At 43.5% G+C, this 27,399-nt stretch overlaps 1 protein-coding gene, 1 long non-coding RNA gene and 1 pseudogene across 7 annotated transcripts in view; 2 read left to right on the top strand and 1 right to left on the bottom strand.

The window, feature by feature from the left end:
- Positions 1–21,653, top strand: part of LOC118097390 (UDP-glucuronosyltransferase 1A6-like) — a 30,254-nt gene extending 8,601 nt beyond the window's left edge. For 2 of the 5 annotated variants that reach the window (XM_035140231.3, XM_035140204.3), the window contains exons 2-5: positions 15,564–15,695; positions 17,633–17,720; positions 19,298–19,517; positions 21,042–21,653. In XM_035140231.3, coding sequence (XP_034996122.2) covers positions 15,564–15,695; positions 17,633–17,720; positions 19,298–19,517; positions 21,042–21,339 — 738 coding nt within the window. In that variant the 3' untranslated portion in view covers positions 21,340–21,653. Of the gene's footprint in view, positions 1–7,972; positions 10,509–13,481; positions 14,190–15,563; positions 15,696–17,632; positions 17,721–19,297; positions 19,518–21,041 lie in introns of those variants that run through there. The other 3 variants (XM_035140252.3, XM_035140241.3, XM_035140222.3) reach the window with 3 other exon arrangements.
- LOC148687444 (UDP-glucuronosyltransferase 1A1 pseudogene) lies at positions 3–6,651 on the top strand (annotated as a pseudogene). Its single transcript, XR_015951502.1, has one exon. The product of XR_015951502.1 is annotated as a UDP-glucuronosyltransferase 1A1 pseudogene (transcript).
- LOC148687445 (uncharacterized) lies at positions 10,226–24,274 on the bottom strand. Its single transcript, XR_015951503.1, has 3 exons — positions 24,152–24,274; positions 13,379–13,536; positions 10,226–10,355 (listed from the first exon to the last, which is right to left on the bottom strand). It is a non-coding gene; the product is annotated as an uncharacterized LOC148687445 (long non-coding RNA).
- Between the last annotated feature and the right edge of the window lie 3,125 nt (positions 24,275–27,399).

Genomic DNA, 27,399 nt, shown 5'->3' on the forward strand with positions numbered 1-27,399 from the left:
GTAATGCTGCTGCTGCTGCTTATTATGATGATTATTTTATTTTTGTTGTTGTTAAAGTTATTATGACAGGATTCTGAAATGCATGCGTGAATAAGATTTCCCCTGGTGCCTAAATGAGAACAATGGCACCAAGGCAGCGCTTCTTGATGAGGCCCACAGCAAGACCCCTTTCCCCATCCATGCCTGCAGCATGTGCTGGTGTTGTGTCTAGTTTCTGGGCAGCCACAGCCGAGTCAGAATAGCTCATCCACCCAGGTTTCAGGAACACGAGCAATATCGGCATTCTCATTCTCAATCAAGTCATGAATGGCTCAAAAATTATGTTTCAATTTTCTCCATGAGCCAGATTGCAACAATGATTATCACGAACGATCTCAAGCAACTTTGGCCAAGGAATTTTGTGAAATGGCATACCGGTAATTCAATTGATGCCGAGCTGAAGTCTTGGAAACACCTAAGGCTTTGTTAGCTGGACTGGACTGCAGCAATTAAGACCTCTGTTTTACCAAGATTCCCATTTTTGTTTCGAACCCTTCCTGTAACTATTCCCTCAAATATCTTTGTTAAATGGCAACTGCTGCTTAATGGATTCATCACTTAGGGAAAGTGTGGTCATGTGACCAATAAAACCCTATGTAGACCTTGGATGAGGGAAGGACTGAGAATGCCTGATCTGAAGTACTATCATGAGGCTTTTCATCAAAAGCAGCTAATTAAAATAGTCAAGGAGACCCAATGAATTAATTTCCTCTAGTCCTTCAATAAGTGCGCTGCTGTTTCTTAGTATATCTAGACCTATATTGAGGGATTTATCTCATCTTTTTTTGAAGAGAGCATTGATAATGTGGAGGAAGTATAGAGGTTCTCTGGTCCAGGGCACCTCTCTCCTCTTTCCATATTGGGTTCATCCAGCCTTCAGACAGGAAGAGGTATGAGCAATTCCTTGTGGAAAGATATACAGTCTATATAGACTGTATGACATCTAGCATGCACTCAGCACGTGTCTGAAGCTGAGTATGCATGACATTAGTCAAAATCCATCCTTATTCAGTGGCTTCTTGGGAAATATTCCTGTGGAAGACCTGGTTAAAAGGAGGTGCATGTCGTTTCATGCTCTGCAAGCACAGGTGATCGATTCAGTAAACAGGAGCTCGGAAAGGGGAAAATTAATCTGGTAATGGGCATCCAGTGATTACATTCCCTTTCTGATCAAATGTGTACATGGGCTCAGGTTAATGTAATGTGCTCTGTGGGAAGCTACCCTTGAGGGTGGTTTGAAAATTAGCGCTGCAGTATGTGAAGGCCATGGTGCTGATGTTGGGCACTTGGCCGCACTCAAAAGCTGTGGGGCTCCCAACCTGCAACGCATGTCACTAAAACGAAAGCATTAAAAAAATAATAATCTTACAGCATTGTATTATATTGTCCAGTAGCACCTTAGAGACCAACTACGTTTGTTCTTGGTATAAGCTTTCATGTGCATGCAACTTCTATTATATTGTATTTGTTTCTCCCAAAACAAAACAAAACCCAAGCAAGCCAGATAGGAAAGCTTAAACTCTTGATTCTGTAAGGAAGCAATTTGAGGGGGGGATGGGTCCTCTCTCCCTGTTTGTTTGTTTGTTTGTTTGTTTGTTTTTATTAAAGAAAGCAGAAACAGAAAAAGAAGCATGTGCTCCACTGAGCCTAAACTAGCTAAAAAAGAAGATGAAATAAATACCAAAGTGAGCCAATAGATAATGGGCAAAACAGTAGCTTGCAACTTTTGCATTTTTTTAAAAAAAAATAACACAAAGGACTTGTGCAAAAACAGTCTTGTAGAAGACCTCTGTGTTAAAAACATTCTTTAAGGGTTGTTCATATATATTGCAGTTACACTCCCCAGAGATCTTTTGGGCATGCCTTCAGTGAGCATCAGTCAGTGTCAACAGGCAAATTAGAATCATTTGAGTTGCTGGCAACAGAATGGCTAGATTGTATTTAGGGGAGCAGCACACAGAAGTAAGGTGTGTGGTGATAAAAGCCATCCGCCTAGACATCACCACATACATGACAAAAAAATTAGAAGCGAGAGATTTAATAAACTTGAAAGAAAAAAAGAACAAAATATTCATCTTGCTGGAACGTAGTAACCTTTAACATCTTCAACAAGTAGTTATGAACTTTTATGACCTCCGCTTGTTACAAAATCAAACTGTTTACTTGTGATGAATCATCTTCTATAACTGTAGTAACGTAAGATTTTGTTAATGTAAATAACTCAACTGGAATTCTTCTGATTAGATATAAAGACTTTATGTCCTGGTGGCTATAGGTTCAGCAGAGGCAACATGTTAAACATTTACGTTATGAGTTCAGGGCTCCTTGATTCCATGATAGGAGGGATGAATTCAATGTCTCAACCAGCTGCTGCTGGCCTTGCCTTTTTGTTCTGTTTGTGGCATTGTGCTGGAAATGGGAAGCTGTTGGTGATGCCACTGGATGGAAGTCACTGGCCAAATAAGCAAGTGGTGGTAGAGGAGCTTGAGCAAAAAGAACATTTGTGGTTGTGGTTGTAATGCTAGAAAGCACTTTGGTCATGCAGAAAGATATATTCTGAGCATTTTACTGTAAGAACATTCTGGGACATGCTTACATGGAAGTAAGTGTAACTTATACTTGCACCCAGGAGCAGCTGGATGAATTTTACTGTGCAATAGGTGAGAATGTTTTAAATAATTCTCACTTCTGGAGAAGGTTGTTCAAGAATATAAAAATGTATTTCAGAATATTTCCATGTTTGCTTCTACTTGTATGACAGAGAGCTAGCAGATCAATTTTGATGCCATATCTTAAGATGCTATGCTCCTTGTGCTGAATATCTTTCCTTGATCATAGTCTACTTCTTGCATAGACTTCCATATGGTTTGAATTTTGAAGCAGCCCAGAATCCAAGCCCCCTACCTTATATCTCAAGAGCATATACAACTTATTCAGATCATATGACATTTTCTGAGCATGCGACAAACATTTTAATGACGGTGTTAAATTCTTTATTTTGCACTTCCGGAAGTCTGTTCATAAACTGAAGCGTTCATAAACTGAAGCGAACTTTCCCATTGAAAATAATGGAAAGTGGATTAATCCATTCCAGACGGGTCCGCGGAGTACTCAACCTGAAGCGTACTTAACCTGAAGCGAACTTTCCCATTGAAAGTAATGGAAAGTGGATCAATCCGTTCCAGACGGGTCCGCAGAGTACTCAACCTGAAGCGTTCATAAACTGAAGCATGGGTGTAATTGGTTCCGGAAGTCTGTTCATAAACTGAAGTGTTCATAAACTGAAGCGAACTTTCCCATTGAAAGTAATGGAAAGTGAATTAATCCGTTCCAGATGGGTCCGTGTCGTTCGTAAACCGAAAATTCGTAAACCGAGGTGTTCATAAACCGAGGTTCCACTGTATCCAAGGTTTGGAACACTTTCTCATGAAATTACTATATATTTGCAATTTTACAGGACCTCCGTCACCTGCATTATGCTATGATTTGTGCCTTGATTAGTGTTATTAAGGAGGTAGCAACTCTCCTCAATATGTTGGGATCCTTGACAAACTGATTTGCTTTTGTTTCTACTCCACTGATGCTAAACACGTTTATCTGGAGCTCAGCACTAAAGGATAGTGAGTGATACCCAATGCTGAAGCTTCACCGGTGCAATGGACTTTGTGCAGGCAGTGGATCTCTATCCTTTCCTATTCCCTTCCTGCCCACCCCACCCCCAAAATTCCCCTCAAAATCAACTCCAGGTGGTTGGAAGTCCCTCCGTAGCATATTTTGGAGATGGATGTGGGAAGCAGAGGAAACAGAAGTCCCATTGCACTCATTGCACGAAGCAAACAGAGGGAGAATTGAATAGAGGGTACATCTCAATATATATTAAAAATAAAAATATTAAAATGAATGTCTGTTACCATATGCTACACTGGCTTGCTGCCATTTGACTAAGAAAATGGTTTCTTTAAGTAACAAGAGAGGATGGTGCAGCAATTGGCATCAGCTACTCCTATCTGTTGCTGCATCTGCAATCTGCCTCGCTCTGGGTGGTGACGGGGGCAGGCTGTATAATACCTTGAATTTCTCTATGAGGAAACTCACAATAATGAATATAAGTCACACTGCTACCTGTAATGCTTGAGATCAGAAATAAGATATTCCAGCTCCACTTGTCCCCTCTTTTACATTGAAATATGCACAAGAGATGATGTTTTCTTTAATATTGTTAACGGCCACCCCAATCCCTGCTGAGCCGTGCACAGGATCCCAGGGGTCTTGGCCCTAAATGAGGGTCTGTGCTCCTTTGGGGAATTGAAGAGGCACTGCAGGCTACCGTAGCTTTAAGAAATATGGTCTATTTACACCTACAGTCTGCCTGGAGGGAGTCCAGATCTTACAGTATGGTCGTGTCAAGAGAGGCTTGTTCCCCACAGCAGTGCAGCCCTGGAGTCCAAGGACTCTCTCCCAGCCTCCCTTCAGCCAGCCTGCCCAAATGGTTCTGTCCTTTGTTCTCAGCTATCCCAAGCCTTGTGCCAAAGGCCCCAAACTCTTCTGTGACATCACATCCAGCATAGGCACCAACTTCTAGGGGCCAAGACAGTTTTGGCTCCCTGAATATATATATAGAGGGGGCAGCCCCCCTCAATATTCAGATGATGTTGCACATGGGACATCAGCACATTGCCCCCCATCCTCTGCAGAGGCTGTCTCCTTTGACCTCCAGTTACCCTGGCAGCCTTCCAACCCCCCCTCCCCATATCTGTTCACACCTCAGGCAGGGAGAAGGAATCTTGCCTTGTCAATGCCCCTGTGTTGTTTCTTAATGGCCCTACATTGCCAGGTTATTTTGCATAGGCTAGCCCAGGAATACTTCTGCAGCTTGTATTTTCCCTTCATATCCCAAATAATCAGAATTCTACCATTTATTAATTTCTCGGGTTTAGGAAGGTCCCCTTTCTAGCACCAATAAAAGTGATGTTCCATAGGAAGCTCACAAAAAAAGAGCACAGTATATGACATTATGGTAACTATACTGCCTGACCTCCACGAGCTACAGGATAAAACTAGAAACTTATGCTGAATCATCTGCACGCAAATATTGCTACTGAAGGGATTTGTTTCGTTAATGTACAACATGAACTGATTTGGCCCTATTCTTATCTATTTGGTAAGTTTGAACGTACAAACTTTAGCCCCGATCATAAGGTCAGTGGAGGACATTTATTAAACATTTACAGTACCTGATGCTTGGAATCAGTGATGCTGTGCGCTACATCTCAGGAACATTTGCTTTTGTGCATTAGGTATACAGTATATAACAAAGTCATGGCTTCTTGTTACCATGACAGGAACGATGAATTCAAGATCTCAACGAGCCACTGGCCTTGCCTTTTTGTTCTGTGTTGCTTGTTCTAGTTAACATTTTAAAATCCGAGGGTTCAAGAGGCACACCACATAATTGTGCTAAATCACCTTCTACAACTCTTGCGGCTGAAGAGTTTTCTTTTTTGTTGTTAATGTACGACATGAACTTGGTTGGCCCTGTTCTTATCCATTCAATATTATTTCATACACAGCCTTTGCTCCTGATAAAAGTGGAGTCAGTGGAGGGCACACATTAAACATTTACTTGATGCTTAGTATGAGTGATTACACCAATGTTATATTTGCAACATCTGCTTTCATATATTAGGCACAAAGAGTGTAAGGAAGTCAGGACTCCTTGATACCACGATGGCAGGGCTGAATTCAACGTCTCAGCTGGTTGCTGGACTTGCCTTTTGGTTCTCTTTGTGGCATTGTGCCAAAAGTGGGAAACTGTTGGTAATGCCACAAGATGGAAGTCACTGGCTGAGCATGCAAGTGGTAGTTGAGACGCTTGCGCAAAAAGGTCACGAGGTTGTGGTTGTGATGCCAGAAAACACTTTGGTCATGCGAACGTCTTCTGAGCATTTTACTATAAGAACGCATTCCGTGCCTTACACCCAGGAGCAGTTGGATGAATTTTACAGGGCAATAGGTGAGAATATTTTTAATAATCCTCACCTCCTGGAGAAGGTTGTTCAAATCTATAGAAATGTATCTGATAGTGTTTCCATGTTTGTTTCTGCTTGTCGGCATCTTTTATACGACAGAGAACTCATCCAATTCCTCCAGCAGAGCAACTTTGATGCTGTGTTTTCAGATCCTGTGCTGCCTTGCGCTCCAATCCTTGCTGAATATCTTTCCTTGCCTACAGTCTACTTCTTGCGTGGACTTCCATGTCATTTGGACTTCCAAGCTGCTCAGTGTCCAAGCCCCGTTTCTTACATCCCAGAGGGTTTTACAACTTACTCAGATCATATGACATTTACTGAGCGTGTGAAGAATGTTTTAATGACTCGTTTCAATTCTTTAGTTTGCTACTTACTTTATGGAAAATATGAACAGCTTGCTACTGAGTTTCTGCAGAGGAAGATTACAGCCTTGGAACTTTATAGTAAAACTTCCCTTTGGTTGCTGAGGTATGACTTTGCATTTGATTACCCAAGACCTGTGATGCCCAACATGGTCTTTATTGGAGGGATCAATTGTGCCCAGAAGAAGCCATTATCCAAGGTTTGTAACACTTTATCATGACCTTTGTAGTTATTTTATTAGTGTTACGCTCTCCGTCTTTCTGTATATCAATAATAATTTATTGTAGCTCAGTGGTAGAGCACCTGCTTTCCATGCAGAAGATTCCAGGTTCATTCCCCTGGGGCAGCTCCAGGTAGGGCAGGTAAAGACCCCTTTCTGAAGCCCAGGAGAGCAACTGCCAGTCCATGCAGAATATACTGGGCTACATTAGTCTGACTCAGTATAGGGAGATTCCTACGCAGTGCTGGGCGGGTCGCACAGAGGGTGAAGATCACCCTCTGTGCACTCTATTCTTCACCTCCAAGCAAGCACTTGTGGGACACGTAGAGGGGTGCATGATGTGACATCGCATGACACTGGGCCCCCTCAATGTGGAAGGCAAGGTGGCACTCCTGAAGCTAAGGAGTAGGAGCTGTAGGCAGTGGCAGAGCTTCATACTCCGGCACCGGGGGCGGAGAGGAGGCAGGGGCGGGGCTGGCACACGTTCTGGGGTGGGCAGGGGGGCAGCCACCATGGCGCCCTCGGGATAGCGCCACCCGGGGCAGAGTGCCCCCATCGCCCCTCCCTTCCTACACTCCTGCCTCTAGGATGTTGGCTGGGTGGAGGAGGACGAACACAAAAGGGAAATGTTGCAGGAAACCCACAGAATTGGGCAGGAGCCTCAGGAAGACGTGTTAAAGATTTATTTGAACTCATCAACCAAATATTTTGCTTCAGGACAATTGCTTATAGGTGGATATTTTTGATGGGGAGGAGGATTGCTTCCTTCTCACATAGCTATTCACAAACTTGAACTACTGGCCTGAATGCAGAGGGGACTGGTTTAAATCAAAGCAATTTTTAAAAAAATCACAGGAGAGGACCAGCTTAAACAATTACATCAAATTGACAATCTGAAAATCCAACTTTTTTAAACAAACATGCCTACTAAACTGGTTGCTATAACTTTTGAAATCAGTGATATTGTAGTTACCTGGTTCAGAATGCGGATTTGCTTAGTTTGAAAAGCTGAAATGTGTTTATGAATCAAATACTGCAGTCTCTCTCTCTCTCTCTCTCTCTCTCTCTCTCTCTCTCTCTCTCTCTCTGTGTGTGTGTGTGTGTGTGTGTGTGTGTGTGTGTGTGTGTGTGTTGTGTGTGTGAAAGAAGTGCCCTCCCATCAGTGGAAGTGCTGCTGCTCACCGGAATGGAGATCGAACAGAGAGAGGCAGTAGCAAAGTCACAGAGCCCTTGATTTGTGGTGGCTGCAAAGGGGGGTAGGGGGTGGGGACAGATGACTAAACTGGGGGGGGGCAGATAAGTACTAGCTCAAGCCAATTGATGATGGGCAAAATAGAGGCTTGTGGGGTGTTTTTCTTTTCTTTTTGCAGAGACATGGTATATATTTCTAAACAGAATTAACACTGGCTTCCTGTGCCAGAGCAGGCCTGCACAAGACCTCCGTGCTATTGTTGTTGTTGTTGTTGTTGTTGTTGTTGTTGTTGTTATATATTGTTACAGTAGTTATGGACTTCAGATGTGTTTTTGTTGTGCCTTTAGTGTGCAGCAGCATTTTGGTCAATGAGAACAAAATGGCTAGTTTGTATTTAGCTGAGCAGCATATACAGGTAAGGGGTATGAAAATAAAAGCCCCTCCTACCCAGAGGGGTACATGACAAACTACCTTCCCCCAAAAAAGAAAGTGCACCAAAGACTCAACTATACAGCTGCAAATAAAATGTTTTAAGTGTGTTTTAAGTGCAATATACAATGTGACCACCGAGAACTCCCAGAAGGGCAAGCTGGATTTCGAAGGAGCAGAGGAACCAGGGACCAAATTGCAAACATGTGCTGGATTATGAAGAAAGCTAGAGAGTTCCGGAATAACATCTACTTCTGCTTCATTGACTACGCAAAAGCATTTGACTGTGTAGACCACAGCAAACTATGGCAAGTTCTTAAAGAAATGGGAGTGCCTGATCACCAATGACAAACCTAGACAGCATCTTTAAAAGCAGAGACATCACCTTGCCAACAAAGGTCTGTATAGTTAAAGCTATGGTTTTCCCAGTAGTGATGTATGGAAGTGAGAGCTGGACCATAAAGAAGGCCAATCGCTGAAGAATTGCTGCCTTTTAATTATGGTGCTGGAGGGGACACTTAAGAGTCTCATGGACTGCACAAAGATCAAACCTCTCCATTCTGAAGGAAATCAGCCCTGAGTGCTCACTGGAAGGACAGATCGTGAAGCTGAGGCTCTAATACTTTGGCGACCTCATGAGAAGAGAAGACTCCCTGAAAAAAGACCCTGATGTTGGGAAAGATTGAGGGCACTAGGAGAAGGGGACGACAGAGGACAAGATGGTTGGACAGTGTTCTCGAAGCTACGAACATGAGTCTGACCAAACTGCGGGAGGCAGTGCAAGACAGGAGTGCCTGGCGTGCTCTGGTCCATGGGGTCACGAAGAGTCGGACACAACTAAACGACTAAACAACAACAACAACATACAATGTGACACTAGATGGCAATAGTGAGCCTTATGGAAAATTCAATGTATTTTAAAACAATGCTTTTAAAAAAAGCATTTTCAGAACAGTTTTTATATGTGTGTAGATTCCACCAAAGAAGCTTCCCTATCAGCAGTGACTACAGTTTTCTACTGGGCCATTTTTCCTCCTGGATTATCCATGGATTGGGAAAATCTGGAATAATGTGTAGGAATTTGGGGCTGCCATTTTGTTGAGGTTGATGTATACACATTAAAAACCTTGCTCACATAACTAAGAACAAATTCACAGGAAATCGACAATTGGAGAAAGCCTTTATTTGTCTGGACATTTTCCAACTATTGATCAGCCCTTGGTCCTGATAAAAGTGGAGTCAGTGGAGGGCACACATTAAACATTTACTTGATGCTTAGTATGAGTGATTCCACCAATGTTATATTTGCAACATCTGCTTTCATATATTAGGCACAAAGAGTGTAAGGAAGTCAGGACTCCTTGATACCACGATGGCAGGGCTGAATTCAAGGTCTCAACTGGCTGCTGGACTTGCCTTTTGGTTCTGTTTCTGGCATTGTGCCGAAAGTGGGAAGCTGTTGGTGTTGCCTCAAGATGGAAGTCACTGGCTGAGCATGCAAATGGCAGTAGAGAAGCTTGTGCAAAAGGGTCACGAGGTTGTGGTTGTGATGCCAGAAAACACTTTGGTCATGCAAACGTCTTCTGAGCATTTTACTGTAAGAACACATTCCGTGCCTTACACCCAGGAGAAGTTGAAGGAACTTCAGAGTTTGATGACTGAGCATGCTCTTAAGAATCTGAATTTCCTAGAGAACATAGTACAGTTGTATATAAATGTATCTCAAGTTACTACCATGTTTGTTTCTGCTTGTTGGCATCTTTTATACGACAGAGAACTCATCCAATTCCTCCAGCAGAGCAACTTTGATGCTGTGTTTTCAGATCCTGTGCTGCCTTGCGCTCCAATCCTTGCTGAATATCTTTCCTTGCCTACAGTCTACTTCTTGCGTGGACTTCCATGTCATTTGGACTTCCAAGCTGCTCAGTGTCCAAGCCCCGTTTCTTACTTCCCAGAGGATTTTACAACTTACTCAGATCATATGACATTTACTGAGCGTGTGAAGAATGTTTTAATGTCGATGTTAGTTTCTTTATATTGTTACTCATTTTATGGAAAATATGAACACCTGGCAACTGAATTTCTGCAAAGGAAAATTACACTCTTAGAACTTTTTGGTAAGGCATCCATTTGGCTAATTAGACGAGACTTTGCAGTTGATTACCCCAGACCGGTGATGCCCAACATAGTCTTCATTGGAGGGATTAACTGTGCCCAGAAGAAGCCGTTATACAAGGTTTGCAATTCTTTATGGTGAAATTGTTGTTTATTTGCTGCCTTTCGGGACCTTCTGGCACTTGCCTTATCCTTCATGAATGATATTTCCTATTCTGCATCTCTTTATGTGTCAGTACATAGATATCCTAGTTGCTCCATTGATGGAACAAAGCCTTTATTTTTTTCATTACCACCAACTCTTTAGTGCAAATGAAGTGGTAGATTACAGCAATAATAATTTTAGAGAAGAGCTAAGGCACTTTCCGGTTTGTTCATGCACCAAAAACTCTGTTGTTCCAATTAATTATTCAGAACTGAAAAGCCTGTTATCTTACTGCATTCTTGAGTGTCCATGTTGCTTCAGTGATGGGGACTGTGCGTGAAAGGCCCAAGGAAGAAACTGGTTAGGCTGGTACTCTTTCAGCTGAGTTCTACTCCCTAACCACCACAGATTGAGCCTGAAACATGTTCCCCATCAGGTTTATGTTCTGCCCCTGAGCTTTGGTACTGTCCTTTGCTGTGCTGATCACCTACCTAACTACTGAAAATGCCATTCAGCAAACTGAGGGTTCGTGAAAAAAACAGAAAGTGAGTTTGGATAGGAGAAACAGTCCCCCACGTAGCTAGGAGTTTTGAGCTGTTGCTTAGATGCAAGGGTAGAAGCAGAAATGCTAGCCTAGCATTGCTTACGGTGATGCAGGTAATTCCTTCCTTCCTTCCTTCCTTCCTTCCTTCCTTCCTTCCTTCCTTCCTTCCTTCCTTCCTTTCTTTCTTTCTTTCTGAGAGTAATAACCCCTGTGTAAATTGTGGGCTTACTGTATACAACAGAACAGATAGTGAAGAAGGTAATCCAATCCGCAAGAGGAGAAACATATGTATGGTATCTTTGCTAATCTACCTTCAAGAACCGTAGTCGTCATTATTTGAAACCCAAGAATTGTTTAGGTGAGCAGCAAAATGTAGGGGATGCGGTGATAAAGGAAACCACCCATGTGACACACACACACACACACACACACACACACACACACACACACACACCAAGCGCTGTAAGGAGCTTCCACACCATCAGCAACTGTGGTTTTGTACTTGGTCATTTTTACTTATCCAATTATTTAGGAAATGGGAAATCTAGATTAAATGGAAATTGGGGGGATGGTGCGGGCTTTTGCTCAGAATGTTGTCAAATGGAGATTGAGGGGGGGGAACCTCTACTAAAACACAAGACTTACAGAAAATTGATGGTAAACTCCTGTGTGGAACAGTCCTTTGAGTATTTCCCAAGTTTTGATCACTGGATTGTACTGCTTATTCCTACTATATATATTTTTAGTTTTGAGTATTTGATTTAAAGAAAATATAATAATTTTATTTGCTGGCTAAAGGGTTTTGAGGGTTTATTTTATTTTGTTTTGTTTATTCAATGTGTATAACACCCTTCATCTGAAGACTTCATGGGGGTTCACAGCATAAAAATACTGCACAGAATAATACCACAAAGTACATAACAAAACAAGAACAAAACCCAAACAAACCAATAACCCTGCTTCCACAAACACATTTAAAAGGACGCATACTGTTACCATAATCAACCAAAGTCCTTGTTGATAAAGAATGTTTTTGCCTGGTGCCTAAAAATGTATAATGAAGGCACCAGATGAACCTCCTTGGGGAGAACATTCCACAAACAGGGAACCACTACAGAAAAGGCCCGTTCTCATGTTGCCACCCTCCAGATCTCTCATGGAGAAGGCACATGAGGAAGGCACATGAATTGCATGATCTGGGTTGGTTCATATTGAGATAAGCAGTCCTTGAGGTACTGTGATCCTGAGCCGTTTAAAACATCAACTCAGTTGAAATTGCTCTTATAATTTGATATATGGGCTATTTGTCCTAACAAGAGGTTCAGCAGAGGCAACACATTAAACAGTTACTTGATGCTTAGAATCTGTGATCCAGTGGGCTGCACCAGTGTTTTATTCTGCAACATCTGCTTTCATACATTAGGCACACAAAGCGTAGAGCGAGTTCAGGGCTCCATGATTCCTTGATAGGAAGGAGGAATTCAATGTCTCAGCCAGCTGCTGCTAGCCTTGCCTTTTTTTCTGTTTGTGGCATTGTGCTGGAAGTGGGAAGCTGTTGGTGATGCCACAGGATGGAAGTCACTTGCTGAGTACAGAAGTGGTAGTAGAGACACTTATGCAAGCAGGCAGCCTGCTGACTCCTTATCACCCAATCAAGGCTGGTTTGCAAAACCGACCTTTGACCAAGATTTAAACATTCCACACTGCCTTAATAAATGTGCCACAGAAAATAAATATTTGCAGAAGAAGATACAGTGGAACCTCGGTTTATGAATTTTCGGTTTATGAACGGATTAATTCACTTTCCATTACTTTCAATGGGAAAGTTTGCTTCGGTTTATGAACGCTTCAGTTTATGAACAGACTTCCGGAGCCAATTACACCCATGCTTCAGGTTAAGTACGCTTCAGGTTGAGTACTCCGCAGACCTGTCTGGAACGGATTAATCTACTTTCCATTACTTTCAATGGGAAAGTTCGCTTCAGTTTATGAACGCTTCAGTTTAAGTACTCCGCGGACCGTTTGGAACAGATTAATCCACTTTCCATTACTTTCAATGGGAAAGTTCGCTTCAGTTTATGAATGCTTCAGTTTATGAACAGACTTCCGGAACCAATTGTGTTCATAAACCGAGGTACCACTGTAGGGCTAAAGGCTCACAAGAGGCTTAGTTTCCTGTGCTGTTCGCAATGGTTTTTTTACATTCATTTCATTTTGGGTTAGAATTACGCCACAATGCAACCAGCCAGAAGATTTCTATGCGTCAAGGCATTTGTCAGCTACCTGCATGTGTTTTGCTTACTTTCTTTTTCTGGAGCCTTACGGGTGGAGGAAAGGTCTTGGTAATACCCAATGATGGCAGTGCCTGGCTCAGTATCCATCCAGTTATGGAACACCTTCAGCAGAGAGGACACCAAGTAGTTGTCGTTGCTCCTGAGACGAACTTATGGATAAAGTCATCTGTACATTATACAATGAAAACATTTGCTGTGCCCTACTCAAAGGAATACTTGAAAGCAGAATTCCAAAAGCTTGGTCACAAGATTTTTGCACGCCAGCCTTTCCTGGAAAGAATGACTGGGACATTTTCAAGAATAAGAAATATTACAATGCTTCTATATAATAATTGCAAGCAGCTTTTAAACAACAAAGAGCTGATTTCTTACCTTAAAGAAACCAAATTCAACATTGTATTTATGGATCCAGTGTTTCCATGTGGGCAGATCTTGGCTGAGTATTTATCCCTTCCTTCTATTTACTACTTGCGGGGAATTCCATGCGGTTTAGACTTTGTGGCAACACAGTGTCCAAACCCACATTCTTTTGTCCCAAAAATTTTCTCAGGCAATACAGATCACATGAACTTTAACCAGAGAGTGAAGAATTTTTTAATCAGCTCACTGGAATCCGTGATATGCTATTTTCTTTATTCACCCTATAGAACACTGAACAAGGAATTCCTGCACCAAGATATGTCAGTAACAGACCTTTATAGTCATGCATCAATTTGGCTTCTGCGCTATGACTTTGTTTTTGAATATCCCAGGCCTATCATGCCCAACATGGTCTTCATTGGGGGTATAAACTGTGCAAAGGAAAATCCACTGACTCAGGTTGGAGTCCACCTCTCCACTCCCCCTTACCAAGACTGTTCAAAACTTCACTTTAAAAATGGAGCATGAGAAAGGGATTAGGATTGAGATATTTCACAGTAGATGTACCCATCTCCCTTTTGACATAATATCAGAATGTCTGTGGCCATACTACCTTGAACATGCCCGATCTTGTCTGGTCACGGAAGCTAAGCAGGGTCAGGCCTGGTTAGTACTTGGAAGGGAGACTTAATATTGGAATCAAGAGGCACAATGCAATTACCAAGCAGCAAATTTAAAATAATATGCACAGAGGCCCTGGGCTTATAAATCCTAATGCCTAATACCTTAGCTGAGCTTAGAGAACAGCCTTATTATATCATATTTATGTCCGCCTGCTAACTTGCATTGCTGATGTGGGAAACTTTATTGTGTATGATTATTATTATTTATTATTTTTATTGGTTGCTGTACTTACCTGCATTTGTGTTTTTTTGTTGTAAACCTGCTCTGTGATTACTTCTGGGATGAAGAGCAATTTGAAATATCCTAAATGAATGAACACATATGATATGCTGTTACAGTGGTGCCTCGCAAGACAAATTTAATTCGTTCTGCGAGTCAATTCGTTTTGCGAAAAATTCATCTTGCGAATCGCGGTTTCCCATAGAAATGCATTGGATTATTATTTTTTGCCCATAGGAACGCATTAATTAAATTTCAATGCATTCCTATGGGAAACCGCGATGTGCAAGATGAATTTTTCGCAAAACGAATTCGTCTTGCGAGTCACCATCAGATCGCAAGACGCATTCGTCTTGCGAGAAATTCATCTTGCAGGGCATTCGTCTTGCGAGGTACCACTGCATAGATTCCTGAAATTCAATATCCTGACCAATGTCTAAGACTGAATGGGAGGGCAGGTAGACTATTAGGCTGGTCTAGGACAATTCTTCTCAGGGGCAAAAGAAAAATGTAAGCCAGGGCAGGGGAGAGAGGAGGAGGAGGAGGAGGAGGAGGAGGAGGAGGAGGAGGAGGAGGAGGAGGAGGAGGGGGAGGAGGAGGAGGAGGAGAGGCTGCCACTATTACAGCAGTGGCAAAACAACAACAGCAAAAGTAAGTGGAGGGGAGAGGAAGGGTCCCTGCTGGGGAGGGGCAGAGGAGAGAAGGGGGCAGCAGCAGGACCTACACGGAAGGGTTTGTCCTGGACCCGACACTGCCCCCCCCCCCGACAGATCTGGTCCTAGAAATGGTCTAATGTTTTTAAACACACACACTCTTACCTACCCAGCAAAGGTTACTTTTTCTTTTAGCTTTTTGGGAGGGATGAAAATATTCCCACATGACACAGAATTCTCACCAAAAGTTTGTTTGTTTGTTTGTTTGTTTTCCTAGGAATTTGAAGCCATGGTAAACAGTTCTGGCGAACATGGCATTGTGGTGTTTTCCTTGGGTTCAATGGTTTCTGAAATTCCAATGAAAAAAGCTATGGAAATAGCTGAAGCGTTTGGAACAATACCTCAGACGGTAAGAAGGAAAAATGGTAACCTCTATTCACGTAGGATGTTAAATATTTTGGTCCATTATGCATGTGTTGCTGTCTGCTTTAAAAGCAGCTCCGAAGCTAAAGTTGACACACAACCCTTTGCCTCAGTCCAACAAGCAATCTTGCAGCTTGACACAGTATGAACTGGGAAGCTGTTCACATACAGCTCTTTAGAGATATTGCCATGGTACTTTAGATGCCAGCTGCTGACTCAGTCCCTGCTCAAAAGCTACAGAAAGCACAGCTACAGCTGATCTTGCTGCAATAAGACAACAGGGGAACAATCTGTGAATCTGACAGTTGTCACGTTTGGCTGCATTCCAGATAAAGCTGCCAGAGCTGAGCCCTCGGCGGGTTCCCCTAATTGTACAGCAACCGCAAGTGGAACAATGCAGAAAACCCTGCTGATCTTCATAACCAACATTCTGCAACTAAATTTCAGGTCATATGGACTAGGTCTTGGTTCTTTAAGTTGGGGAGGGTGGGCTAAAAGATTATCTGAAATCCAGAGGCTAGAGACATCTGTTGGAAAAAGTTTTAGTGATGATAGCTTGTAGTATAACCATGTTAGTTAATCAATTACCAGTCCAGAAACTGGTGGAATTTGACCACCTCTGCAATTTTTTTTGCTACCATAACATGAGACTTCTTCCCTCATTACTCTGAGAATACTTCTCATTGACTGCTGAGGAGTCAATAATAAATTGATTTCCCAGGCTTGCATCATCCTTCTTCAAAGTAAGAAAGAGCTGCTTCAGCGGCATCCATCATGTTGCCCTATGTCAGACTTCCTAAACCTGGTGGCTTCCAGATGCATTTGACTACAGCTCCCATCTGCCCCAGCCAGTGTGGCCAATGGTCAGGACAGATAGGAGCTGTGGTTCAGAACATCTGGAGGGCATCACGGTGGTGTGGAAGAAACAAGCAGGGGCAAAAGGCTTGTTCGTATCTCAGCCTGTGAAGCTGAGATATGATCATCCAAACACAGTCACTGGGTGTTAAGGAGGCATGAATTCTCCATCAGTAAATTGGGAATAGTACTGCTCTAAGGATAGGTGATATATGTTTCAGATAAAGAATAGGACTAACCTTTTTTTAAAAAAGTATTAATTTTAGTCCATTCTTTTAGAAATACTTATTGTTATTTATTTAATTGAAATCATATTATTCAATAACATGTTTAAAAAAGAAATAAATAGGACATAATACAATTGCATAAAAATAAAAATTAAACACACACAAAAGGATACAAATATGCACTCATAACCCCTAGGAAAAATAATAACAGCTGATATTTCATTCTTCAGTTAAACTTAAAGGTAAAGGGGCCCCTGACCATCAGGTCCAGTCGTGTCCGACTCTGGGGTTGCGGCTCTCATCTCGCTCTATAGGCTGAGGGAGCGGGCGTTTGTCCACAGACAGCTTCCGGGTCATGTGGCCAGCATGACAAAGCTGCTTCTGGCGAACCAGAGCAGCACACAGAAACGCCGTTTACCTTCCCGCCGGAGCGGTCCCTATTTATCTACTTGCACTTTGATGTGCTTTCGAACTGCTAGGTGGGCAGGAGCTGGGACCGAGCAACGGGAGCTCACCCCATTACAGGGATTCTTACCACCGACCTTCTGATCAGCAAGCCCTAGACTCTGTGGTTTATCCCACAGCGCCACCTGGGTCCCTTCAGTTAAACTTATGTATGGGTAAAAACTAGAAATGTACTTCCATTCTTTTATATACAGGCAGTACCTTATTTATGTTAACCAATATCCCACCTTTCCAACTAACGGGGCTCTTTGAAGAGGCATTGCACCCTACGTAAGAGATAGGAGAGAATGCTTGTTCAAGTGCAATTTGAAGTTTTTGTAAGTGTTTGAAGTGAAAATATCTATTTCCTAATCTATGTATTTCCTTCCTCATGAAGGTACTATGGAGATATACAGGAGAAACACCCCCAAATCTTGCAAAGAACACAAAGCTTGTGAAGTGGCTACCACAAAATGATCTGCTTGGTATGTCTGGGACAGGAATTACATTGTTGTCTATAACCAGCACTTAATGCTGCTTCTATGCCATTAGCTGCATCTTAGCAATACCATGAGAGAGTGGATCTAAATACTGTTTAGCAAAGTGTAAAGTGATGTGATGTTGGATGGACATGCTCCCACATTGCTCTTGGTCATGTACACTCATAGCAAAGCCCTGTAGCTGTAAAAGCTGGGCTAGGAAAAGAAAACCCTGCCTGGAGCATTATGCTCATAGTGTGCATAAAAAACTAAGGAAATGGATGAAAGGACTGTGGGCACAGATGCCAAAATGTGAGCCGTGAAATAGGGGTGAGGGGGAAATTTGATTCAGTTCGCATTGAAAGGCAAGCTTACTTCATTCGCACTATCCAAAACCATCTGTGAACTAAATCACAGCCGTCCTTCAAAATTCACACTGCTCCGAATTCTGCAATGCAAGCAATGTACAAAAATTTATATACTATGGTGAGGAATGCATTAAAATGCTCAAAGTAGTAAAAATAACCTACAAGAATCCATTATATTAGGAGAAATTCACACTAAAACGTTGGCGAGTTTTCATGATGAATAATAATAATAATAATAATAATAATAATAATAATAATAATAATCGCAAACTGGCATAGAAATATGGAGAACTGAACATAAGACTGGTAAGATGAGAAACTTGGAGAATCCAAAATTGACTGATTTGCTCATCCTTACCCATAACTACTTGGAGTGAAAACTGCATTCAGTTCTATCGAAAACAATGACTGACCAAAGTACCATTGGCATTAATGGACTTTAGCACCAAACTAGACATGATACTGGAGGCAGCTGATATCCTGCTTTCTACAGGTGCACCTGAGAACTCTCTTGCATGCTTGATCCCAAGAAGACGGGGCTCCCTGCCCATCACTTGATGTTCAGTTCTGCGTCTCTGCTTGTCCCACATCTGACATTACATGTGGTGTCAAGTATGGGGCAGGTGGGTGTGGTTTGAAGAAAACAGCCTCACAGGCCAAATCTGGTGGGTCAAATCTGACTCTCAGGCCAGAGGGTCTCCACCCTTTATATTGAATTGAGGGATCAGGGGTGGAGAACCCAAGCCTCTTTATCTGGCTTTCAGGACTCAACACAGGCCATGCCCCCTAGGCCACATCCTTCACTGGCCCTACTCTGCTCCCTACCTGGCTGAACTGTGTCCTTGAACTGTGATAGCACCTCTTCCTTGCCTGGATGGAGAGTGGCAGGACCCACCACTGGTCTGGAGTCCCAGAAGGCTGTCCATGAAGGAATGTGATCCTTTGGCTGACAAAGGGCCCCCACCCCTGGTCTAGATGGCCTAGAAGGGGGCCACTTCTCTCCTCCCACAGTTCTGTGCTATCCTTCTGAAAGGCATTTTGCTAGACTGTACGTAGCAGTCCAAGGAGATCAGCTTAATCATAAAGCTTTTTAATTTGAACATCAATTGGCTGCTTCCATAAAAATGCAATTTTAAAACTAGGCCTAGATACGTTGTAGTTAGCAGAATAAACAACCTGTTGGTATTTCTCCACCCCCTGCTCTTTCCTCAACAGCTCATCCAAAAGCCAGAGCCTTTATCACTCATGCTGGCTCCCATGGGGTCTATGAGGGGATCTGCAATGCAGTACCAATGGTGTTGATGCCACTTTTTGGAGATCAAATGGACAATGCAAAGCGGATGGAATCTCGAGGAGCAGGAGTGACTCTGAATGTAGTTGAAATGACTTCCAAGGATTTATCTGAGGCACTGAAGGCTGTTATTTATGATAAAAAGTGAGTAATGAGGAGTACAAAACTCATTTTAGGGTTGGCCCAAAGTACATTTAAAATCAGAATATGCAAGGAAATATACCATGGAAATTTTCTTTCTTCTTTTCTTCAGTGCATTGTTGTCTTTCTCACTGGCAGTTATTGGTTATTCAGAGGAAATAAAATAAGGCCTGGTGACCAGGAGTGTTCTGCACCGGGCGTGGGGGAGGGTTGCAGGGTGCCATGGGGGTCTGTAGGGTGGCTGCTGGGGGGTGGACCTCCTGGTGGGATGGGAGCTTGAGGACGGCACAGAGGTTGCTTGGTGATTCGGGCACTGCAAGGGGGTGGAGCCACTGCTCGTCACTGAAATCAGGGGGGGTTGTACACTGCTGCTGGTGACAGGTAAAGAAGAAAGTCTCTTCTAAACAACTCTTCTGTTTGTACTGCTTTGATTCTTTACCTGGACTCTGGGGTCCTCTACACTAGTGGTTTTAAATATGTCTTCTGTTAGACCATGGCATTCTCAGAAGCTAATCAGAGTATTATCTATGAAAAGTTAAGTAATGGCAACGTTCCATAAACGATAGCTTTCCCTACAATGAGCAGCTGCAAGAGAGTTTGGAGTATCTTCTAATGTGTGCTGCTAGCTCCCCCAAGGGGACAATAAGTAGGGGCGGGGGGAAGGGCCAAGAAGCCGCGCCAGTGCTCCAGGTGAGCCAAGTGCCCTGGAGTATTCTCCAAAATCCTCCAAATGCGCAGGAGTTTCCAGGAAGGCATTGTGCAGGGGTTCCTTCACAGACAGGTTGATCTGGAAAGCATTCCGTAAGCATCACAAACCACTGTCCTGCACAATATTCCATCTCTGCTCCTTGGCAATGCTGTATCTGCCACAGCTAGCCAGCAAATCTGCCGGTTGTTGATTCATACAACCCTGTGCTGATTGATACAATCCTATTTCCAGTAGGGGGGTTTACACAGTCACTGTGGGGCAACTGAAGGGAATGGAAAAGGACGCCCTTGCAGGAACTGTCAGGAAGCAGCAGTGAAGGCAGGGGGCGTCTCCCTCCACATTGGGAAGTGGCACTGTTCTTGACTACCTGCCAGCTCCTGCTTACCTCAGCAGGCCACATTCTGTCAGCGGGTGTGTTTAAGAGATACGGACTGAGATCATCCCTCCTCCAACTGCCACCTGCTGGTGGTCACCAGTATCATCATTGCCCCACAGAAGTTCCTGGACACTGCATCATTCTCCATTTTTATCTCCAAGGACCTGCGATTAGCAGCAGCTGTCACGTAGGAGACACGTAGGAACAGGGGGGTGGGTTTGCATCCCATGTCCCCAGTCTCTCAGCATGTCCAGCCTCTATGCAGTGGAGGTCTCAGCTGCCCAGGGGATCCACATTTGTAATGGGAAAATAACCTCAGTAATATAAACTAGAGAATGGCATCAACTCCACTTGGATTTCAAATGCTTTGGAAATCTGCTTCTATGTTGTGTGTTTTATTTCCCTGTAATATTTATTTCCTAAAGAGGTTCTTTTCTTTTAGGTATAAAGAGAACATCCAGCGTCTCTCAGCTCTCCACCTGGACAGGCCCATTGAACCTCTTGATCTTGCGGTGCATTGGGTGGAGTTTGTGATGAAGCACAAGGGGGCTCCCCACTTGAGGCCAGCAGCACATGACCTCAACTGGATCCAGTATCACTCTATTGACGTCATGGCCTTCCTCCTGGCTGTTGTACTCCTTGCCCTATTTATCTCACTGAAGTGCTGCCTGTTTTGCTGCAGAAAGTGTTTTTGTAAAAGTGGAAGGATGAGCAAGAAAAGCAAATCAAAATCACATTGAAATGGGGTGGGGCATGTAAGATGAAGAGGAAGAGAAGAAATTGGGTCCTGCTCTTGATGTCCTCCAGAGGTTTTGGTCTACAACTCCTATCAGACCTACCGTAGCTAGCATGGTCAGAGATGACAAGAGCTGTGGTACAAAATATCTGGAGGGCACTATGTTGTCTACCGCTGTTGTAAAGCATCCTTCCTCAATCTCAGTTCCAATTTGCAGGCGCTCTTAAAAACACATACATGATGATTTGCAAGGTCACTTCCATGCCTATATATGCATTCAAACTATTTTAGTCAATGAACAAGCAATTTGATAGCCAAGGGACCTGTGAACTTCCGTACAGATCCCACAGTTCTGTAGTCAATTGATCTGTTGGGGAATCAATTGTTTGCATAACTTATCTTGAACTGATGGGTCGGGACCCACAAATGGGGTCAGTGGTGCCACCAGTGTTTTGGAGGGAGGGTTGTTTTAACAGGAAGAGAGAGATGGGAAACACAATGAAAATGTTCAGATAGCAGAGGAAGATAGCTGGGCTACCTTTAACAATTGAGTAAGAGAGCGGGTTCTGGCAAGTGGAGCTCATTGCACAGGGTTGATAAAAGCTGCTCATGAGAATGCCGCCTTCCATAGGAACCCCCTGCCCCCTCCTTTCCATCTAGTCATCCTGGAAAGAGAAGAACAAAGTATGGCCTTATAATGCCAACTACTGGTAGCTGTACCCTGCCATGCGTTGCTGTGGCTCATCCCTATTACTGCCCCCACCCTGTCCCAACCCATGACCTATCCCGCCCCCTCCTCCCCCACCCCCCACCCAGGCCTCCTCTCGGCCTAGTCTGTAAAGCCAAGGCGAGGTGTTTTGGAGAGGGAAGCTTTTCTAGGTGCATTACCAGTGTAGCCACCACTAGAGGGCGCTGTTTTGCAACCTGCTTCTTTTCCCAGCATGCCCGGCAGGGTCTGCTGCCTGAGTTTTGAGGTCCACAAAACGGGGTTTTACCTTGCACTGGTGTGACATCTGTCTACGCAAACGGTATATGGTTTCTCGCATATTCGCATGTGACGTTGTGTCCAAATTTGAACGCAATCGGTCAAGTGGTTTTGGTGAAAGCTGGAGACACACCCACGTGCCCTTTTTACATTTACAGTATATATATAGATAGCTATAAGGAGGAGGAGGAGGACAGGATGGGCATATGCAATAAAATTTAAAATTTAAAGTGGAGCCTGCTTTGCTGGTGGACCTGAAAAGGTTGGCTATTAATGGTATCCATGAGCCATTCCCATGATAGTTGAGTGGGTTACTGGTGTCTAAAGTCACTTTCAAAACCTAAATGCCTTCACAGATGACCCTCTCCCTTTGAAATGGCAGCACAGCTGTGTTTGTTGGCTACAAGTGTTAATTAGAACATTAGAACAAACTCCTGTTTCCCCTCCGACTTCAGAAATGTTGTTGTGACAGCATCTCCTGTAATATTAAGAAGACAGTGAACATCCTTGTGAGCACCTTACTAATGCTGCTGGTTTGGTTGTCTATAAGGGGCCCTTTTCAGAAACATCCTGTACATAGAAACATAAGGCCAGTGGTCCATTTAACCAAGCATCCTGTTTTCATGGTAGTCACTTTGGATACCCGTGGGAAACAGGCAAGCCAGGACCCAAGCACAAGAGCCCTCTCCCCTCCTGTGGGTTTCAGCATCTGGTATTCAGAATTAAGACAGCTTCCACCTGTGGAGACGGAGCATGGCCATTATGGCTAGTAGCCATTGGGAGTCTCCTCCTCCTCCATGAACATGTTTGATCCTCTTCCAGGTTGGTGGCCATCACTGCCTCTTGGGGGAGGGAATTCCATAGTTTAACTATGACCTGTGTGAATAAGTACTTTATTCTGAATCCTCCAATATTTGGCTTCGTTAGGTGTCCATTATGTCTAGTCTTATGAGACAGAGACAGAGAGATATTCAGAAACATGGAACAATAATTTTGTGAGATTTTTGCATTGCAGGAGGTTAGATTACACTTGGGGTCCCTTCCAACTCTAAGAGTCTATGATGTTTAGTTGGAATCTCCTTTATTGTGTCCTGAAGCCATTGGTTTGAGTCCTACCCTCTGGATCAGGAGAAAACAAGCTTGCTCCATCTTCCATGTGACAGCTCTTGATATTTGAAGATGGCTTTCATATCTCCTCTCAGTCTCCTCTTTACTAAGCCGAACATACCCAGCGCCTTCAACCGTTCCTCATAAGGCTTGGTTTCCATACCCTTGATCATCTTGGTTGCCCTCCTCTGCACATGTTCCAGCTTGTCAATACCCTCCTTAAATTGTGGCACAGGTGTGATCTGACCAGGGCAGAATAGAGTGGTACTCTTACTTCCCTTGATCAGTCTCCTAACTGTATTTAACATACCTTTAAAGTAAGAGTTTCTCCCCCATTTGGAATCACTGTGCCCTGCTAATTAATTAAACTCTGCTGATCTCTGTGACTGCTGTTCTGCAAATAAATCTCAAATAATATTGTGTAGTTCTTCTTTTTCGATGGGCCAGTGCAGCGCTTAAATAGTGGTCCATCTGACTCTTTGATTGGCATGCCCTCAGCCCAATTGCACCCTGTCAGATGGACCACCCAATAGGGTGTTGTGGCTACTCCAATTGAGCGAGATGAGCGCCGCAACCCCAGAGTTGGTCATGACTGGACCTAATGGTCAGGGATCCCTTTACCTTTACCTTTAATTGGTCATCCTAGAAGTATATCTATCTAGAAGTATATCTCGGAGTATAAGAAGAATGAATGGCACCAGTCACACCACTAATTTCTTCTTACCTGAAACAGATACTGCCTCACTTTGCCAGGCCTTTTGTTTGGTTTTGGTTTTTTGCAGAGAACATTCCAGTTTCCTTAAAGCAAATACTGTAGTTGTCACTTGATTTCTTTTCCCTCTCATCCCTGCCAGACTCTCTGGTCAACATTTTGTTTCCTGGCAACAGCTGTAAAGGTACATTATTGGCCGAGGGAGCCGGCGTACAGCTTCCGAGTCATGTGGCCAGCATGACTAAGCCCTAGGCTCTGTGGTTTAACCCACAGCGCCACCCGCGTCCCATGGTAACAGCTGAGACACAGATAAACATCTGACACAATGCTGGCATTGCAGCAGCAGCAGCTTCTAGTTCCAAGGCAACAGAAGTCCCTGATATCCGGTCTTGAGAAGAATATGAAGGAGAAAGAAGATAAATATTCCTGTCTTCCCACCCGCAGATTTCATCCAAAAGTGATATATTAGCAACCTTCAACTCCGATGCGATTCATAGATCTTATCTGCTTGATTTGAAGTATTTGTCAGGAAGGTCTCTGCAACCTAGCAATGAATTTGCAAATGTTATACTCAACTGAAAATTAAAAAAAAATGTGAGTGGGAAAGATACATTTGCTCCAAACATTCCTTACAACTGTATTCAGCCAATTTCATAGATGCACATTATATGAATTGGAGGGGGGCGAGTAAAGATAATTGGTCCTAATAAATCAATCTTGGCATTTCATTTGAAGTCTTTCCCTAAGAATTTATAACCTGCATTTTTCACACCCGCCCTCTGTCTCACTGACATCTGTCTTGTGCAGTGCTGGTTTGCGAGTCAGCAGAGGTATTTAAATATCACTTTTCTCTTTTTCTAGGTCACAGTGTGCTTTCTTAGATCTAAACCAGACCTGCCACAGATGTCAGTCGGCTTCTGCATAGTAGCTTTTATCTTTGTGAAGGCAAGAGGCTCTCTGGTTCTCATGTGCTGGTCAGGGCCTGTGGACTTTGTCAAAATATTGATATGCTACATCTTTTCCTAGAACACAGCACTGGTGAAGGAAGGAAGGGGTAGAAAACTGGTTCAGAGCAAGTTGGAAATAGTTATAAGTTTTGGATTTGGGAATTGGCAAAACAACCTTGGGCACCTCTGGAGATATTTTGTACTTAGATCAAAGCATATGCTATGTACACCTCTTGACTTCCATCCAGTTCCAGCATTCCTCAGGAGATAGGAACATTTCTGGCATTCTTTTGAAACCGGCAACGAGTATGCCATTCTTCATGTCCCCTTAGCAGAATTTACTCTTTATGTAGATAGAAAATAGAGTGTTGCACATAGCCTTAAACTCTCGTAAAGATATAAAATTTGGCTGTTTTTCTGTGTGCACAAAGTAGCACCTTTCTACACGTTGGTCTCACCAGGGCTGGCCCACCCATGAGGCAGACTGAAGCACCCTCCTGGAGTGGCAGAATCCCACGGTCACCCTGCCTGGCTTGGCCACCCCTGAGCTGCATGGTGGTTTCTGCCAAGATCTTGTGAGCTCCGTGGAATCTACTGCAGTGGTGCAACCACAATAAGCAATGTTTGGGCAGGTGTGTGTGTGTGTGTGTGCCTGTGATGGCGAACCAGAATGGGCCACCCTGGGTATCATGATGGTGAAAACCTTAGATACATTTTATCTGTGTTGGAACCATACATCCTTGATTCTTCCTTTATCCATTTTTTATTAATACTCCTGAAGGCTGACATTCGGTCCCCAAACTTACCTGACCAGATTTGGCAGTGGAACATGAGAGGAAATAGTAAACTCAGGACATCTCCTTCTCCATGGCGTAATCAGGGTGTACTCTTGGAGAAACACCTAGGATTGGGATGACTTGCCTTGATCCAGACCACCCAACCTCCCCAAACAACAGCAACAACTACTTGTTTATATGCTGCCCATTTCACTGGGCTATCCCAGCCACAAAAAAATAATCTAGCCTCCCTGCAAACAAATCAGGATGGATGCTCAATAAACAGGTTGTCTGGAAATGCCCTAGGTTGAGAGTGGTTGGGATAATCAATAATGCCAACGTTCTCCAGATTCCCACCATATTTTATGCTTACAGGTCTGAAATGCAACACAGAGAGCCCCAACCTTCTTAAGGGAGATGTTTGAATTGAGGAGCAGAAGGCTACAAGAGGGGCTCTTCCAATGGTCTCCTTCTGTGTCTACCTGCAAACCCAATTTTCTCTATTCTATCACATGCTAGAATAACCTCAGCAGGGTGAGAATGATGTGTGTTGGCATATCTCTGCCTCCATTGGGAGGCCCATAGTCACTATTCCTGGACCCAGCAGGCAGCAGGGAGGGCCAGCAGAACTGAGCTGGCTGAGTGGGAACTTCAGGAGCTGCCAGGTAGGATGTCACTGAGGAGGCTTTCACTATCTGAACGCGCAGACTGGGGGCTCTTGGTGATACCAAATCAGCTCCGTTGCTCTGTTGTAGTTGACCTTCCACACATTTTATATTCTGTCCACACTGGTGACTGTGGCATATCACTCTTGCTGAGTTGGCAGGAAATACCCAATTATGAACATGCCAATTTAAAAATCCATTTTAGATCAATTTTTTAAAGCTCAATAATTTACCGTATTTTTCGCACCTGACCAAAATACGCACCTAATTTTTTAGAGAAGGAAAGGGGGAAAGCCCTGGGTTTTTTTGGGATCAGCTCAAAGTTGTACAGCTTCTTTTGCAAATGGGGAAAGCCCCATTTATTGAGCATCAGCTCACAGTTGTGCAGTTTTTTTGCAAAGGGGGAAAGTTCCATTTTTGAGGATCAGCTCAAAGTTGTTGAGCTTGCCTTGCAAAGGGAAAAAAATCCTGTTTTTATGGGGTTCAACTCACAGTTCTGCAGGTTCTTTAGGAAAGGAAAGGGAGCAATTTCTAGTTTTCAGACAGATAATCTAATCAGCCAGTCACATGTCAGCTGGGGAAACACAACAATGGAGGCCTGGGCAAGGGGGCGGGCCGGGAAGGGAGCTAGGGTCTCTTATCTCCCTCCCTGAACTCTTGCAATCAGCTGCTGAGTGGGTTCCTTTAAACACCCTCCTTCCCTCTTGTTATCCTTTAGCTCTTTCTAAAAAAAACAAAATAAGCACATCAGCTTTTCACCCCTGGGCAATTCGGCTCCAGGGACCACACATTCAGCCTTGCACTGAAACCCCTTTTGAATTGCAGAAATACACACACTTTTGTGCAAATTAAAGACTGATTAAAAAACCATG

Source organism: Zootoca vivipara, chromosome 1, assembly GCF_965207765.1.
Source record: "Zootoca vivipara chromosome 1, rZooViv2.hap1.1, whole genome shotgun sequence".
NCBI lineage: Eukaryota > Metazoa > Chordata > Lepidosauria > Squamata > Lacertidae > Zootoca > Zootoca vivipara.